This window comes from Oculina patagonica, chromosome 7 (genome assembly GCF_052425735.1).
Source record: "Oculina patagonica isolate OP01 chromosome 7, crgOcupat, whole genome shotgun sequence".
Classification (NCBI taxonomy): domain Eukaryota; kingdom Metazoa; phylum Cnidaria; class Anthozoa; order Scleractinia; family Oculinidae; genus Oculina; species Oculina patagonica.
In genome coordinates, this window is record NC_135764.1 from 4,342,862 (window position 1) to 4,361,378 (window position 18,517).

Below are 18,517 nucleotides of genomic sequence, written 5' to 3' on the forward strand. Positions count from 1 at the left end.
ACCAACTTGCAGACCGCGTAAAAAGAAATAAAGAGGCGCGACAAAAGCAGGTGAAGTTTTATTCCTATTTATCCTCTTATCTGATGTGAGAGCCCCCTGTGCCTTCGCGCCGAAATGTCAACACATTCCGGTTTCGAAATGGCGGAAAGATTGGAGATAGAGACTTCTTCCAAAAAAATGATCCCGATCTGTGTTGATATGCACTTGCAGGTTCACTTGAATCGCTTCTAGTGTAAAGTTTCGCCCGTACTCAGTGTTTATGGTGAGCATTTTGAGTGTGAAAGTTTGCGTTACAGTCTGCTTAACTTCAAATGTTTGATGACAAAACATGCCACGTTTAATTCCCAATTAGATCATGTTTCGGCGTCACGCGTTCACGCTTAGATGCAAGCGACGGTATTGAATAAACAATTAAAATATATCTGAAGGAAATTATCTTCATGTGTATCAGAATCCTTGTCAGAAATTTTGAGAGAGAAACTTTATTTTGGCCAGCTTGTCTATGGATTGATACTTAATCCACAGCCTATATCTGAGTAATGTGAGGGGGGTGGGTGCTTCAAATTTTCATTTCTACAAAGTATAATTTTCTGTCAGAGCTTTGTAAATTCAAATTTTCAGTACAGTTCTTTCTTGAAGTTGGTTCACTTTCGAATAAAAGATTCTCCCTTATGGAAATACCGTACATCGAGCCTCTTTAATATGGATACCAGAGAGGAAACGCTGAGTGTCCGGCCGGCCGGCCATAATGCAGAACTTCATGTCAGTATTACAGAAGTACAGGTTATGAGATTTCTGGTTTCTGGACTAATGCAAGTGAACAGTGTATTGATTTTGCAAGATCACACTAATTGTCTTACCACAGTACTGATTTTAAAAGCAAGTAAAAATACTTCATTTTTGTATTCATCACCCCTTCAAATCTTGAGTTCTTTTTTTCAGATAAACCATAGATATTATGTATCACAAGTTGTGAACAGTGGGCAAGGTTATTGGATAAACATTCAAGGAGATCCGAAAACTGTAGAACAACCTTACCTCTCTGACAGTTATCTTCTGCTACAGGTAAAGTGAAAGCTGAGTTCAAGCGCGCGAAGCGCGCCAGCGGAGCACCATGGGTGAGGAAATTTGGTAAGCCCGTGAAGCCAAAAACATTTGGTTATCCAGTGAGCGTATGCCCGCCCGCCCACCCACCCCTACAGATTAGACTCTCGGGGAGGAGGATGGGAGTCGCAAGGCAACCCGACCGGGGGAGAATGCCATCTTTGGACATCCATGTTATGGTCAATTGACAGCTGTCAAAACAAGGTATCCGCTGACCACTATCACATGACCATATCGTGGTTTCAGGTGTACAGCTCATCGAGGTCATTGTGTTTTTTAAAAGCTGACCGCTGACTAGGTTATAGTTTTTCATTGAATCACGGGCTCAAATCTTACTTTTTTGTCTAGGGTAATGACAGGATTTTGTAAGCGCAATTTCTGCGATTGGATTTGACGATTTATTTAGTGTGGAGCTCCGCTTTTAGGCTTGCCTAAATCTATATATTATGATATTTTCTTACATTATCCATTGACAAAAACTCACAAATTAATATCCAGGGGATGAATAATTGTTTTAGTATAATTTTCAGAAGTAAATATCAAAAAGCAAAATAGCAATAGAAAACACGAAAACAACAAACAGAAGTGCTCGCTTGCATACGAGTAAACCAGTTTAATTCATCGATTGAAATCATAATTTACGCTCGAGTTTTAGCAATAAAACGGAACAAAACAAACACTACGAAAAAGATAGATATCTGGTACCTTTGTTTTATCGTTGGTGACTTCTGAGCAATTGTGTGAATCCTCTCGAAATTACTAGCTCCAGTGAGAAGAGAACTAAATAATGTTTTAACAGTTGATCTGACTGAGTACATGGCCGTGTGCGATCTTCAAAATCACCATGTTTACGATCAATTCTAATGCCTTGCAAACTATTTCTTGAAAATGTTTTCGGTCCAAAAGCCTTGGTAGTAAATTTGCAAAATTCCCAATGTTTCAAATATTCAGGTCCATTTGGAGTGATTTCTTTTAAATGAGAGAATTTTTCATTCAGCAAATGCCGCCATATTCACTGACCTGGATGGCAAACGTGGCATGGCTTAGTAGCCAAACCTTCAGATGCAATATTCACCGCCTAGCGCGGTGAATATTAAGACATAGTCCGAGCTTCTCGACCAATCAGAATTGGATTCACCTCTGGAAATTATACTAATATGTATTAGTGTTGATTTGAGTCATACTTAAAAGTTGTAACTTTGCATGTTTGATATATCCAATTTGCATACTTCGTGGAAGGCTATTCTGTTGGGTGGGGTGGAAGGTCTCAAAAGCCCCATTATTAAAGGAAAGTGGGAAAGAAGCTAAGCTGGGATTTCTGGAAAGGTGAGGGGATCAAACCAAAAAACCCTTCATCGGGAAGGGTATGGATATTTTTAGGAGCAACGCAACAATTTTATTTGTGATAATTGAAAATAGGCAGTACAGTCAACTCTCGTTATAGTGGACACGCTCGGGGCGTCGTTTAGTGTCCGTAAGAGTCTGTAATAGCTGGATGCGAAGAAAAAAAGCGCCGTTAACATACGTTAAATGATAAAGACTATGATAAGCTTATCAACAGTGGTGAAGCTGCTAAGCATTCGTTTGGAATGGAGGATGAGGGCTTGTGGAGGGAAAGGCCAAGCTGAAAGACCAAGCTGAAGTGAAAAAGCAAAAGTCTATTGTACAGTTACTGAAGGAATTGATGCAAAAATAAATATTCCAGAATTTTTTTGAAATGTGTTTTGACAAACAACGGACAGCAGACTGCAATTTTACGTAATTTATGTTATATGAGAAGTTCATGGCGACTACACTTTATCGAGAGTCAAAACAAAGACTGTTGGTACCGCAAAAATGTCCGTTATTCCGTAATTATAGTGAGAGTCCGTAATAGCGGGAGTCATTTCCAGTCAAACCTCTATAGCTTTGGCTGGGGATCCGGATTTTGCTCGTAAGTTTTAGTGAGTGTCTGCAGTAGAGGAGTGTCCGCAAGCCGAGAGTTGACTGTACAGGGCTTCTGAGAAAGTTTTTGGTCTCTGAGACCACCTTTCACCCCAAGGAATTTACAATCCCTGTGGGGAGAGTATGGACATTTTCTGGAACCACACAATTTGCTTTATACCTTCATCTTGATGTTCTAGGTACAATTTGAGTGAGAGTATACGTACTTTGTCAATTTTAGTACTTTTTACTGTAAAGCAGAAAAATCTCCATGATAGTGTCCCTTTAAGTACAGATATATCAGTAAATTATAATCCTTTGTACTTCAACAAATTTTCTTTTTTTAGAATTACACGCTGAGTTTTAAGTTTCCTTACTACGGTCACCTACTTGATCAAGTTATGCTTTCAACAGGAGGTAGGAACCACTGTTCACTGGAGAGTTATTTCTAATTTATTGTACAGTTACATATACTAGCCACGCTGATTTGTTTCATTTGAAAATTTATAATGGTAATAGGACTGAGCGGAGTCCAATTCGGTCTGTAATCATACGAGTGATTAACAAAATCGGACGACCACGGAGTCCGATCTGTTAATCCGACGAGTATGATTACAGATAAAATTGGACGACACGAAGTCCTGTTACCATGCAATTAATCAAAACTATGACAAAATTTGAGAAGGAAACTAATCTTTGGTTAAATGATTTAACGTTTTTATGAATACTGAAAAACAGTCATAACAGTTTACTTGATAGAATGCACACAAAAGCGCGCGCAAAATGGCGCGTACTGTCTAATTACACAGGCATGACGCGTACACTGTCCTATTTCACTGTCCAATAACAAGCATGATGCATGCACTGCCCTATAAGTGTTCAAATCGGGCTCTTCATAAACAATCACGCTCAAGAATGTTGTTATAGTTTTAATTAATCTTCCAATATGATTGGTTCTCCCATTGTCTATTTACTGATGAAACACAATTACGTAAGTTTGTGTTGAAAGGGAATTATTCTTGATCTTTGGCCTAAAGATATTGATACATGTGGGTTTTGGACCATAATCCTTTGGATTGTCCCAACTGCTTCGTCGACTGCTTGCTCAAAGAAGATTTGTTTTTATGATCTAATTGTTACCTTAGTGTAGGAAATTAACGCTAATAATATTTCAAACATTTGCGCATTTGTCACGTTAATTTTCACGCCCTTAATTTAGTGGAAGGTTAATTTTCATGACCTTATTTTCAATTTTGGCCCCAATTTCTCGTTACAGTCCAGATATTCTTGACTCTTAGAAAAAAAAAAGCATTAAATTATCAGGGTGGAAAATTATCTGCCGGTATCACTTAAACTGTGAAGAATGGTGGATTTCCACTGACGCGTAATTTTTTACGTGCGTGAAAAAATTTAGAGACAATGTATGAACGACTTGCGTAAACGTTTACGCAAGTCGTTCATACATTGTCTCTAAATTTTTTCACGCACGTAAAAAATTACGCGTCAGTGGAAATCAACCAGAACGCTCAAAATGGTTAGATTCCTTCGCTTAACCCCTAAGTTTGGGGAAAGTACCACGAACATTGTTTCCCTTTAAGATTATACGTTTATATAGACTCTTGGTCTTAGGCCATCGTAACTTGATTAAAAAATATGAAACAAACAGCGGTAATAAACATTATGAAAATTCGCATTTTACTAACTTGACGTTTCGTATGCTAAGCTACACACATTTTCAAAAGTATGGCCGTTACAAAGTATGACCGTTATAAACTTGTTCCTGTTGTCTCAAAAAGTGTTTTTTTCTTTCTGTACGTCGTGTTAATTTCCTTCATTTTAAAATGTTACCCCCTCTTTCGCGTTAATTTTCTTTACTGGAAAGTAATTTTTCCTCCAATTCGCGTTAATTTGTATAGATAATCGCATGATTTCGAGTGCACACACACACACATAATCCTCTTCACGCCTAGGAGGCACATAAGGCTGAGACCAGAGATTTCCATTGCTCCCTTTCCATGGCTACCTTCTCAAGTTCTTTCCACGTCTTCCCTGCTGTTTTCATTTCTGCCTCGATCGTCCTCCTCCAAGTCTCCCGTGGACGTCCTTTCTTCCTTCTTCCACTATCCGGTGTCCATCTTAATGCAGTTCGTGTTATGCTATCTCGACCTTTCCTGATAACATGCCCTAGCCACCTCCATACTTATGCCTAAAATATCAATGCGGTAGAGCAACATTTCCCTTTCCACCTGTGCGGTCTTGCCTGTTTGAAACATAGTTCTGACATTCCAAGTGCCAATATGGCACTTTGACTTTGGGCCTAGGAGTGGCCTGATCGTGCGTTGTGCAGTCATTCGTCCATCTCCCTCGTCCTGTGTTTGTGTATTTCTCTGATCCTCAGTTTCCGTAGCAATTAATTACTGTGATGGGGTTGCTAGCCCCACGCACAAGTTTGCCAGAGCCCTGTTAGCCGGCATTACCCGTTTCCATCTCCCACGACGAGGACGTAGGGTTGGACTTTGGGAGACGATTTCGAGTGCAATTTGGGATAAATCAGCACGAGTAAATTTTTCAAAGGCTAACCAAATTAGGGCGAGTGCAATTTGTAGTCTTTGAAAAATTTACGAGTGCTGATTTATCCCAAATTGTACGAGAAAAATCATGTGATTACTTGTTAATAATACACATACAAAAATTTCACTTGAAGTGGATGACAAACAAACCGGTGTTTATACGTAGCTTACCTTTCCGATTCGTTCAAACATAACGGAGTTGTCGGGCTTTGTAAAATCCAGATACCGCTAGGGAATTGTAAAGCTCTCTGTCATGCATTATCGGGTGCTTTTATCCTTATTCAGTTGTATTGGTTTGGGCTGAAATGTCCAACTTCAATTCACACTTGTAATCTATCTTCTTTACGAGCCGTCGCGAAAGAAAATCCACGTTTGGTAGCTTTCAGTAGTTTCGTAAAGCCTCTTTTGCATGTGCTGTACAAACGTCCAGTACTTTGGTTTATATACTTATAACCTTTGTTAAATCGGTCAAACTTTTCATGAATTGTTATGTTTTTGCTCGATTTTTGCTGTCTCAAACACTCCGACAACGGCCGCCATTTTGTTTTGGCGCGCTTTCCGACTTTCCTGTCAATCAATTTAATTTCAACTTTCTGCACTCAATTTCAACTTTCTGCCCTGTTTGGAATTAATTGACGTGCTCTCAGCGAATGAGCATGCAGAAATTTTTGTATGTATATTATTAAATAAATTAGCGTTAATTTCAAATACCTTAATGAACACAAGCGTGAATTAACCGGGCGCAGCCGGTTCATAATCTGGCCGACATTTATTTGTCGTTTTCTCAGTAAATCGTTCCAGACCCACGCGGCCCAGCCAGCCCCTAGGTCACGGTCACGTAAGACTTTATGTTTACTAGCGATCACACGTTTAACATGAACATTCTGCTCTCGATCTGTTTAGTGTGAAACGGATATTTTTGTGTCATTCGTACGTTTTACCCGAATTGAGGACTGAACAATTACATTGCGAAACCGAAGACCGCTTGGTCCAAGCTAATTAAAATGAAACCACTACGTCAGACCCACGCGATCGCAAGTGCGATCTCTCGCCTGTAGCTATAAATAATCATTAACCTATTTTTAAAATATTTACGAATACTCTGCGCTTTGTTTGTGTGAAATATTTATTTTTGTGTTATTCAAGCGTTTGGCTCGGAGCGAGTACAAGTCGTACAATTTACCCGAAACGTGCTGAATATTGTAAAACAACGCCAATTTTTTCTGGACATTCCACTTTGTGTTTTGAGATTATTTTAGGAATCGAAAGCAAAAATTGCAAGCTTAGCAAGAATGTGACAAGGCACGGGAAACACGCTATCACGCCAGGGAAATTATCTGCTGAATCGCGCAGTCAGGTATGCTCTATTTACTTGCTATGAATCACGCAACTTCTTAAATGCCTCCGATAGCTGTGTTTTCGAGTTACCGAAATCAATTTATGCCATTCAAGTGGTTTGAGTATATTTTATTTAAGATTCGGAACAAAATAAATATTTGCAAGCCCAGGCAGGAATTTTTTTATGCATATTGATAAAAAAAAGAGTTGACGTAATGAGAGAAATTTTCGTTTACTACTCCGGCTCACGCAAACTAGTCAAACTGCATGACTGGTGCAAAACTCGGACTTGAGTCGTCGGACGACGCTTAACGGAGAAATATAACGGACACAACGGGATGGCCTTAGTTTACTCGTTTTTTTTGGGAGGGGGGGGGGGTGAAATGGACTTTTTTAATGCCATTCAACTGGTTTGGGTTTATTTTAATCAACATTCGGAACAAAATAAATAAAGACTATTTGCATAACGAACCGCAAGTTCTTAGCAACCGAAAACAGACCTCTGGATCCCGCAGAGATAGAGGTTTTTTACTCCTCTATCTCAGCGTGAAGTCCAGTAGCTTGCAGCATTCCATTGTAACAATATCCCTGCCATTAATCGTTTCTGTTCTACTAAATGTGCGAATTTTAGCGCGAATGTGTCATAATCCTGAAACGTGAAAGAGTGTATATAATTAAAAATTCTATTTTGGTCATAAAAAAGCTTCAGAGAAATACAAGACGTTTGATGTTCCGGAATATTATATATTTGGCACGTTTAGTTTTAGTTTGGGAAGAATGCGAGCGGTCTTCTTTTACTCCAGTTATTTCACGGAGCGAGATAAAAAGTTTAAAAGCGAAATACTTCTTGAACGAACTCTTTGATTTTCTCGTTTTTAACAGCTCGTGTACGGAAATATCTCTATAGAAATGTATTTTTCAAGTTGTGTCTAGATACCCGGCAGCGCTATTTACCCGGCAGCCAAATTTTTGTTACCTTTTTTCTAAGAATACTCGAACGCCGGAAACACCTATCCAAGCGATTTCCATACTTACATGTAAGGCTTCTACACCGAATTGCACACTCTTTCTCAACAAATATCGCAGCCCATAGCACAAAGCGTTTGGCGGAGGAAGTTCATCGGTGAGAATGTCATCTACTTATATTAAATCGTTGGCATTTTTAAACAAAAATCGAAATTTAGATTTTTATCCTTTCATTAATGTTTTTCTGATCTACCTGAACAACTTATTGATGTGAATGCATGGCCCATATTTTCCGCGGAGAAATAACAATCTTAACAATGTAAAAGTACACAACCTATTTTGATCATGACTTTTGCAGATTTGGCGGCTCCTAAAAGAGCCATTTTTAGCGACCTACAAACGTCCAAAACGACGAAAGCAGGGCGCGGTGGCTCATCAGTAAAAAAAAGCCGTTTTGGGGACAGTGCTGCTGTACCGGAGACAGGATATGCTTATTTTATACACCAGCTGTACAAACGAGCCGCGAACAGGATTTCAGCAACTGCTACGCAGTTTTCTTCCCCTCTTGATGTTCCTACCGTAGACCGAACAATATTAAAGTTCCCCTGAATCAGACTGTATTGTTCTCTGAACGTACTGTTGCACGTCCTGTGCTGCCACTTATTGCAGCCATCACATTAAAACGGGGACTCTTGGCGCGCGTTTTTGTACACTTTTTTGTTTTGTTTTTCATTTTACTTTAAAGCTTTCCTTTACAGTTCAAATGAATGAATGACGAGAACTGTGAGTAGAGTCTCGTCAAGAGTCGAAATACTAGTCATTTGCTTGCATGGTTAATGTTGATGTTGATACCAGGGCTAAACTTGGGGAAGCCCTAAGCTTTGAAGTTTGTATATCCCAGAAATACTCAGGCATGTAATGCCGGATGCCAGGACTAAAAGTTGGAATAACCAAAGAGGATATATAACACTTGCCTAAGCCTCGATGTCATGTGCGAATCAAAATATTAAAAAAAAGTTATATATCCCAGAAGCACTCAGGCATACAATGATGCCAGGACTCCAAATTGGAATAACCAAAGAGGATATATAAAACTTGCCTGAGCCTCGATGTCATGTGCGAATCAAAAATATTTAAAAAATAAGGTTATATATCCCTGAAGCACTCAGGCATATATACAATGATGCCAGGACTCCAAATTGAAATAACCAAAGCGGATATATAACACTTGCCTAAGCCTCGATGCCATGTGCGAATCAAAATATTAAAAAAAGGTTATATATCCCTGAAGCACTCAGGCATACAATGATGCCAGGACTCCAAATTGGAATAACCAAAGAGGATATATAACACTTGCCTAAGCCTCAATGTCATGTGCGAATCAAAATATTAAATAAGGTTATATATCCCTGAAGCACTCAGGCATACAATGATGCCAGGACTCCACATTGGAATAGCTAAAGCGGATATATAACACTTGCCTAAGCCTCAATGTCATGTGTGAATCAAAATACTAAAACAAGTTATATATCCCTGAAGCACTCAGGCATACAATGATGCCAGGACTCCAAATTGGAATAACCAAAGAGGATATATAACACTTGCCTAAGCCTCAATGTCATGTGCGAATCAAAATATTAAATAAGGTTATATATCCCTGAAGCAATCAGGCATACAATGATGCCAGGACTCCAAATTGGAATAACCAAAGAGGATATATAACACTTGCCTAAGCCTCGATGCCATGTGCGAATCAAAATATTAAAAAAGGTTATATATCCCTGAAGCACTCAGGCATACAATGATGCCAGGACTCCAAATTGGAATAACCAAAGAGGATATATAACACTTGCCTAAGCCTCAATGTCATGTGCGAATCAAAATATTAAATAAGGTTATATATCCCTGAAGCACTCAGGCATATAATGATGCCAGGACTCCAAATTGGAATAACCAAAGAGGATATATAACACTTGCCTAAGCCTCGATGCCATGTGCGAATCAAAATATTAAAAAAGGTTATATATCCCTGAAGCACTCAGGCATACAATGATGCCAGGACTCCAAATTGGAATAACCAAAGAGGATATATAACACTTGCCTAAGCCTCAATGTCATGTGCGAATCAAAATATTAAATAAGGTTATATATCCCTGAAGCACTCAGGCATACAATGATGCCAGGACTCCAAATTGGAATAACCAAAGAGGATATGTAACACTTGCCAAAGCTTTGATGTCATGCACGAATGAAAATATTAAATTAGTTTATATATCCTTGAAGCATTCGGGCATGCAATGATGCCAGGACTCCAAGCTGGACAAGCCAAAGAAGATATTTAACACTTGCAAATCAAAATATTAAATAAATTTCAATATCTTGGAAGCACTTATATGTTGCATGCATGTGATACCTGGACTTTAAGTTTGCCAAGCCAAGGAGGATAAATAACACTTGCCTTAGCTTTGATGTCATGTACAAATCAAAATAATAATCAAGTTTGTATGTCCCAGAAGCACTTAAGCACGCAATGATGAGCAAACCAGACAGGATATATAATGATCGCATAATTCGTCAAGTTACACTTCTCCAAAATTATTCCTTTTCAAATCCTGGTTTAGCCAGAAAATAAATATATTAAACCTAACTATTTTTACTCATGGATTTTTCCTTTGTACTGGATAATATTAATTTTGTATGCTGGTAATGCATCAACAATGTTACCCTGCATAGCTCCTAGTATTTGTTTTACCGAAATGATCGGCGCTGGTATTGTTGTGGCTGATCTTCGGTCAATTAGCTTCAATTAGTTTGTCCACCAGCAAAATATGCTTCTTTGAGACGCTGTCTTTTTATTTTCTGTCGAAAATAGGCCTGAGAAAAAAAGCCAAGGGAATTAATAGGCTATAGATACCTCTTTCTTGTGTACGTGTCGATGAAAAGCCCGCCATTTTTTAGGTTTCTGAAATCGACCATAGCAAATTCTCTCAAAAGGCTTGAAACCAATGGGCCACATCAATTATCCACAGGAACACTGAATATTTAAGGATTCAGGGGATTCAGTACCATTTCCATGATTTGCACGTCGAAGTGCTGCAGAATCCATTCTGAACAGGACTCGATCGAAATGAAGACAAATTTAACGCGCGCTTTGTCGGGAAAATCTGTAATCCAATCTCAACAAATGTCAAAAGAGCAATCCAGCCGCTTGAAATAAACGGGAATGCCGCTGCGAGCTCCAAACAGCCGCTTCACATGTGATTGTACAAAAGTGTTAAAACTCTCGGCCGGTAAAACCACAACTCACATGCGATGACAGCTTCTGAGCCGGCCTATGACGTCACTTCATAGCAACCAGACCGTGCGAATTTTTGAACTTCCGGTTACTTGTGGCTCGTTATGATGCGGAAGCAGGAATTTATCTGGCCAGGGATGTGGTTTAAAGCAAGAGATGACGTGATGAAGTAAATTCAGCTCACTCACACTCCGTGACTTACGCAAACATGACTTGTGTGTTTCTCAAGTGACTGCTTTTCTAAAGATTTTTTACTGTGTGGCGCCGTGTCTTTCTAGCCAAAGAAATGAAAGAAGTGGTCAAACATAAACTGCCAGGTTATAAACTGCTTGAAGTTTCTTGTTTCCTGTAATAAGGTAATTAAATCTCAGCCTGTTTATCAAAAGACACCTACATATATGAATGCATCAAAAATATAATAAATCCTTCTTGTTTAAAGTATCAGCCACCGTTAAAAAGTAAAAATGTTCCAAATTTGAGATTTTTTGTAGTTCGGATAAAGCTCTTCAAGGGCGTTTTTTTACAAAAAAAAAATTCCACAAAATATTCTATTTCTGCTCGAAGTTATTGCACGATAAAGTTTTTTGCAAGGTTAATTATGTTTATTGCCTGCTTATTGTCCTTAACGAAATTCCAGCTCCATTTGTTCGACTATTTTGCTTGTTTACAAGTAAAATAAAAGAATAGTGGACAATGAATTCCTTCTCTTACCGAATTTTTCGAATTTTTGTTAACTCTCAAGGGACTGTTTTAATTTCTCAGGGGAATATTTTAATTTCTCAAGGGAATACTTTTCGCTGTGGGTGATAAAAACGTCACTCAATAGGAATGCGTCAGCACTTCCGATTCCGAAGTGTTACGAAATTTCTCGATGGCCTCAACAAAAGAAAAAATGTACAAGGCAGGTAATTTCGCTGGCCTGTCCGTGTCGAGACTACAGTCTATCATTTTTTCCATTTTCACGCGTCGCTCGTCATCAAGCCTTTTGCAATTTAAAGGTAGGTATTTTTCAAAGATTTCTGCCATTAATCGATTAAATCACTTAGCTTTAACATGCTGAAAAGTTGCTGCCAATCTTCATTGTCAGAGGATATTGGCCAATGCGATGACCTGTTGTTACATAATGTAGTGACACAGAGATTCGTCACGCAATCCAAAAGAACGTCCGCGTAGGAGGCGTTCATAATAACGTCTATTTATAAATTCGGTAATCTAAGCAGAAATTTGCAGCCAGCCGATAATCACGGAAACACCGTCATTTAGTCCGTTTTATGTACTTGCTAGTATACTGGCTCTTGCTCGTCGCTTATAAAAGGATGAGGTCAACTAACGGAAAGGTTTTTTTTTAAAAAAACTATTAATACTGCAATGCAATGTGCCTCTGATAAAATGTAAATAAATAGACAAAGGTGAAACACGAGACGATAATGACAGACGCTTGGTTTATAAAAAGTAAAAGCAGGAATTTGACAATGGAAAATTCCCAACCAGCTGGTTATCAGAAAAATCAATCAACTGATAACCTTTCTTTTGGAGCAAAGACTGCAAAGTGGCACTCAAACTTTAAGATCGGTTTTAACCTGTTGATTTTAATAATGCATCGCAAATCGCTTTCAATATTATCATTTCCCCTACTCGTACCTCATGCAAAATAGTCGGTTTCTCGAAGAGATCTTTGATTAACGCAAGAAATTCTATAGATTCGGCGTCTTCTTCGAATCCACCTGTCGTTTTCCGCACCAACAAGTGAAAGCCAATCGAAAATTAACGTTGAAGAACCGGTTGAAGGTCTAGAAAGTGGTCACACTGAATAGAAGACGCGCTTCTGCTCAATGGGAACAAGCGCGAATTTAAATAATTTCAAATAAAATGCAGTAGCTACTGTGCAGATACTGTCCGTACTGTAAGCCTAAAATCAACTTTATTCTCTCCCAGCTATAACAGCTTCTCTCACTTCGGCCAGCATGTTTTTTTTTTGTGTTGACCGACCGATATTCCGAGGCTTTACTAGCCTGCAAGCAGGCGCCTGATCCGATCGGCCGCGAAACGAACCGAGAATTCACATGCTAAGGTTTTACCTTCACTTTCAGATGCAAATGCCGTTTGTTACCGGTTTTTTTTCTCCCTCCGCTGAATCGGCAAACAACCAAACTCGCAGCACGTCAAGGAAATTATATTACAAAAATGCGGCTCCATACATGATAGAGCGAGAATTTTGAATTTTTTAACCTCGATTTGTGTCCGGTCGTTCCGCGTAAATGTATTGTTAGAGCAAGATGATCCCTTTCTGGAGAGCAACAACCTTGACGTTCCAGGCGTTAATCCCATTATGGGTAAGACGCCGCAAAAAAATAAATTTTCTTTTTTTCTCGGAAAGAAAATTTCGAAAAGTTGAGCTTACGTTTTTAACTTCAAGTCGGCAGCCCCTAAACTGATTTGGCTGAAATTTGGCTAGCTTATTGCCAGATAGTTTTGCTCTAAAACCGTGTCTGCGATTTTTGTTTTCTTTTCTCATTTTCGAATAATTTACATTTTTACACAGGAAGTACCGATGATTTGTCTCCCCTAACCTTAATACCTTATCTGCTCATCACAAAAGAACAAACGCACTTTTCACTCGTTAGAGAAACGTTTTAACGGGCAAATGCGATGTTTATCGTTTTCTTCCGCTTATTTTCGGCAGGCCTGGAGCCTGATTAACACAGACATATACATTCGCAAAAAAAACATCTCGGTTTTGGGTTTGTTTTAAGTTTTCGTCATTTTTAAAAAAATAATCCAAAATCTGGAACTATTAAGCTATCAGAAAATGTGTGGTTCGTAGGAGTTTGAAAAACAAAAGCGCTATAGCGATCCGCGAGCGGACGGTCCTGAAGGGTGGCTGAACAGTCTTGCGACTGACAAACATGTGGCCCTCGGACTCCCAATCAAATTGGAATTTGGAAGTGCTGGTTTTTGTGGAGGAAGGAAAACCGAAGAACCCGGAGAAAAACTCCCAGAGCAAGGACAATAACCAACTACGAACTCATTACCCACATAATAATGACGCTGGGTCTGGGAATCAAACCCAGGCCACATATATATTGATGGGAAGCAAATGCTTTCACCGCTGCGCTATCCTTGCATCACAAATGAAACTGTTTTAACTTAAGTAATGTCTTACTGTGGGCTACCTGCGATCTTTTTAAGGTTTCCTGTACATGGACACGCATCTCACTAAGCTCATGACTCAGGTGCAGTACGTGGCACCCCTCATGGCATACTTCGATCCTCACCTGCAAAAAAGTTCAAAAGTTTTAACCCTCGATGATGGTAAGTAAATAATAATAATAATAATTATAAAAACAATATATAATTATAATAAAAACCTTCCCAAAATCCTTTGCAACTGAAAATCGTCAATGCCAAATAACTTGGTCAGTTTGAAGTCAGCTGGAGTAGTACGTCGTATAGAAATAACTCTTACCATAAACTACTTCTTGTATAAGTCGTAGGTCGATGACGTCATTACTCACGTGACGTTGCTTAGAAGTTCGTTTTTGCTCACTGTGACGAAAATATTTTGTTACTGAAAAAGCAGGCATTGCAGTTTGAAGCACATTGGTGTAAGGCATTTCGGACTGCCCAGGTACCGAACAAATATAAATATTAAGGGAGCTATGTACAATTTTCAAAAAATGGGAGTCTTGGTACAAGTGCGTATCTGGTGTTGCATTAAATGTGAGGTAACAAGAAATTACATGTTGGTAGATACTTATATGTTAAGTACTTTTTAATTTATCCCATTGCTATGACGTCATCGGTCATGTGACAAGAACGGATCACCTTTTTAAATTCGCTTGAAAACTTTAATGAAACCTTTCTCTTAGGATCTTTTTGAGCGAAGTTGTAGTTTTTTAAATAGTGTTTTTAAAAATGGCCATTATTACTTTTTCCTGAAAAAGTACGACAGTAAAAAATACAATTGAAAAGTTTGTTGGCTTCCTACTCAACGACCATTTGCATTTGATATAAAAGAAAATTTTGCCAAAAGGAGTGGGCCCGGGGAGAAGTTTGGGGGTCACCCCAGCGGATTCGCCATGGTCCGTATTGTGGGCTCATGACTAGAACTAGAACATTTTCAAAATGGTGGGGATGGCGATCCAATGAAGTGATTTTGAGTTATATAGGATAGTTTTGTCGATGTTCATTCTTCTTGACGCGATCGCGAGTCCCCAAACAAAGGGTATGCAATATCCTTTATTTGTATTCCCGATAAAGAAGAATATGGAATGAGGAGAAACGGTGGAAGATTTTCGCAAACATTTCTAACAGAAACTTACAGTGACCTGAGGTAAGCGTTTCTCATTGTGTACCTTAAATTTAGTTTGAAGACTGGCTTAAGCTTATGTCTTCGGTGTTTATGTGAAGATTTATAAAAGTGCTAAAGATAGAACCGTGCTAAAACTTAGCTAACTGGAATTAAAGCCGAGCTCGGCGATAAAAAAATAGATCTTGTAGATTTTAAGGCGATAGTATCATAGTAATGTCACTCAGTTCGTCGAGGCATGTAACTGTTATTTATATTTGTCAACCGAATGTTAAGCTACTTCAAATTAATAAGAATCGCATCCTTTCATTATTTATACGTGAGGAAATGTTTGTCAAAATGTTGACCAAGTGGTCATTTCAGGCCGCAAAGAAAAATCTTTCCATGATGTGTATTGTATTGCCAGACATAGATTTACGTTTCTTTTGCATTTTGTGGTATACAGGTAATTTGTGGGATTAATAGAATGCCTAATGTGTAAACAGGATTTACAGAATTCAGAACTGAGGACTTTCTGAATTACTGGTGAGTTAAACTATGGATTATAACAAGTTCAGGTAGTTATTGATCTCTTCAGCCAATCTCAGCAATTCCCATCCTCCTGTCTACACACATTCATTACCTGAGACATTTAAGATCTACTTTTTGACCAGACATTTGCCTACTTTATAAAAAAGCTGTTTGATATTTTTTAAGGCATGTATTTTCAGTTGTTGGATGGCCTTCAGTGGCATTTCAAACTACAGCTAGCAATGTAAAAAATTCAAATGAAGCCTGACATTTTTTCTGCAAAATTATGATTAATGAAAGGAAGGGTGCAAAGAAAATTAATTTTTTCCCTGGCCTGACGCAGGTAGACTGGGCAAGGTGAAACCATTATATGCTAAACCAAAGTCCCATGTTTCTCTGGAAAGATCAACATCAAAAAATAAAAATCCATAAATGTTATTTGCCTATCTAGCAAGTGGAAAACATCATTGAATTCACTAGCCCAACATGGAAGCAGTCAGTTTTTTTTTCACACACTGAAAAAGGCCATTTAATATACAGTCTGCATGCTGGAAAAATAGCAATTTCATCAAAATAAATAGTTTTTGTTTGTTTTGTTTCTATTTACAGGTGACTTGAAGAGTGCAATGACATTCCTATTAGTCAAAATGAACTCAAAAATACACATTGTGTTAGTGTAATGAAATTGTCACATGATTGATTCCCAAATGTTGCCAGTTTAAACCTGAATATTCTTTAGTGACATTTATAGCTATTTATGTAATATGAACATCTCAGAACCCAATAAGGCTACATGTGAATACTGACACTTTATAACATGTAAGTTTTGAAACCGTTCTGGGGTTCACAGACAAAAATATTTTGTTTCAATAAAAATAATGAAATTACAGGGAATTTACGAAATTATTATCACATACCATAAATTTACTCCAGCACAGGCTAAAGTGTCTTCAATAGTGTAATGGCAGTTTAACTATAATGTGTGGTTCCAAAAAGTATCCATACCTACCCCAAGGATGGTTCTTTGGTTTGGACCCTTCCGACCCCCTGGAACTTTCAGTTTAGCTTTTTACACTTTATTTTAAAAATTTGGGCTATTGCGACCTCCCTCCCCTTCGGAATTTCCATTGACCATCTTTGTGGTGAGTATGGAATTTTCTGGAACCGCACAATGTAGGCATTTGCTTATAAAAGTAAGCTGCAGACTGATACACACTAATCTATTTTTTTTTTTAACCTTTTCACATTTACCTGTTTTCTATGAAATATATAATTATATATTGTTTTTACCGGTTTCACTTGTAATAATAATAATAATAATAATAATAATAATAATAATAATAATAATAATAATAACAATAATAATGGTAATAATTCTAATTAAAAAATGGACGAGTAACTAGGCATTTCCCGATAATGCTAGTAAAAATGGCATTTTATGCTCCTAGCAATGCTCGTTTTTGCCCCCAAAATGCTCAAATTATGCTCATTTTTCAAAATTATGCTCTTTTGGTTTGAAAAATGATTTTCTTTATTTTAAAGAAATACATACAAAAACGACACCATGTGTGTTTTACGTTAACTCAGTTAACTGAATAATATTAAAAAACATCTTTCGAATTCTTCCTGTGCCCTCTCCGCTTGGATTTACCAGCAGTGGATTCCAAAGATCGCTCTCGAACTATTTCTGCTGGAGCTGGCTTATTTCCTGCTTCGCGACTTCCTTCTTTTTCCTGCAAGTTAGTTCGTGACAACGGCGTGGCTGACGCCTTCTTTTTTTTTTATTTTGAGCAAAGACTGGGTAAAACCTTGAAAATTAACCGCTGACCAGCTAGGCCATCTTTCAAGTCACAAGTACCACCCAAATTTTTGTGGAAAGCGTAAAGAATTCGAGTTTTCTAATATAAAGGTCTTTAGAAGTGTTTGAACACCGAAAACAAGCAAATTCTTGTTTTTGACGACAAAAATGAAGATAAAATTGGCAAAAATGCTAAATTATGCTAACAATTCTTTTTTGAGAAAAAGTGTAAAAAAAAAAGAGCGTTAAGCCAAATTATGCCAAAAAATGCTAGCATAATCGGGAAATGCCTACGAGTAACCAGGAAAAGACATTATGTAAAATTTAAAAGCGATCTCTGGTTAAAAGTTTCAAAGATAAAACAAGCTTGACTACCAGTCTGTAGTTTTTTTAATTTTTTTTAACAAGTACATTTTTTTGTAGTCTTTAACGAGTAAGTTTACTAGTAAAAGACTACAGAGATCGCTTTTAAATTTTTCCCTAATAATTATATTAATAATTATTATACCCAATATAATGTACCATGTACCCAAATGGACCAACTCTCAATGTTGTCACTGAATGGGATCTTCAGGGCTTAAAAAATACCTGATGAAATAAAACAAAAAGAAGCTTATATTTTAAGGCAAACTTATTTTTAATGAATAAAAACAGTTTTTGAATGAACGGTTAAACAGTTTTATTAAATTATTACAATGATGATC

General features: G+C 37.9%; 2 protein-coding genes across 4 annotated transcripts in view; both read left to right on the forward strand.

The window, feature by feature from the left end:
* The window catches only part of LOC144660167 (plexin domain-containing protein 2-like), a 79,395-nt gene that overhangs the window by 50,869 nt on the left and 10,009 nt on the right, over window positions 1-18,517 (forward strand). The gene's annotated exons all lie outside the window — the stretch shown is intronic.
* Window positions 1-18,517, forward strand: part of LOC144660186 (plexin domain-containing protein 2-like) — a 29,257-nt gene that overhangs the window by 2,503 nt on the left and 8,237 nt on the right. The window contains exons 3-5 of the mRNA XM_078520782.1: window positions 943-1,065; window positions 3,375-3,444; window positions 14,386-14,508. Of these exons, the coding sequence (XP_078376908.1) occupies window positions 943-1,065; window positions 3,375-3,444; window positions 14,386-14,508 (316 nt within the window). The remainder of the gene's footprint in view (window positions 1-942; window positions 1,066-3,374; window positions 3,445-14,385; window positions 14,509-18,517) is intronic.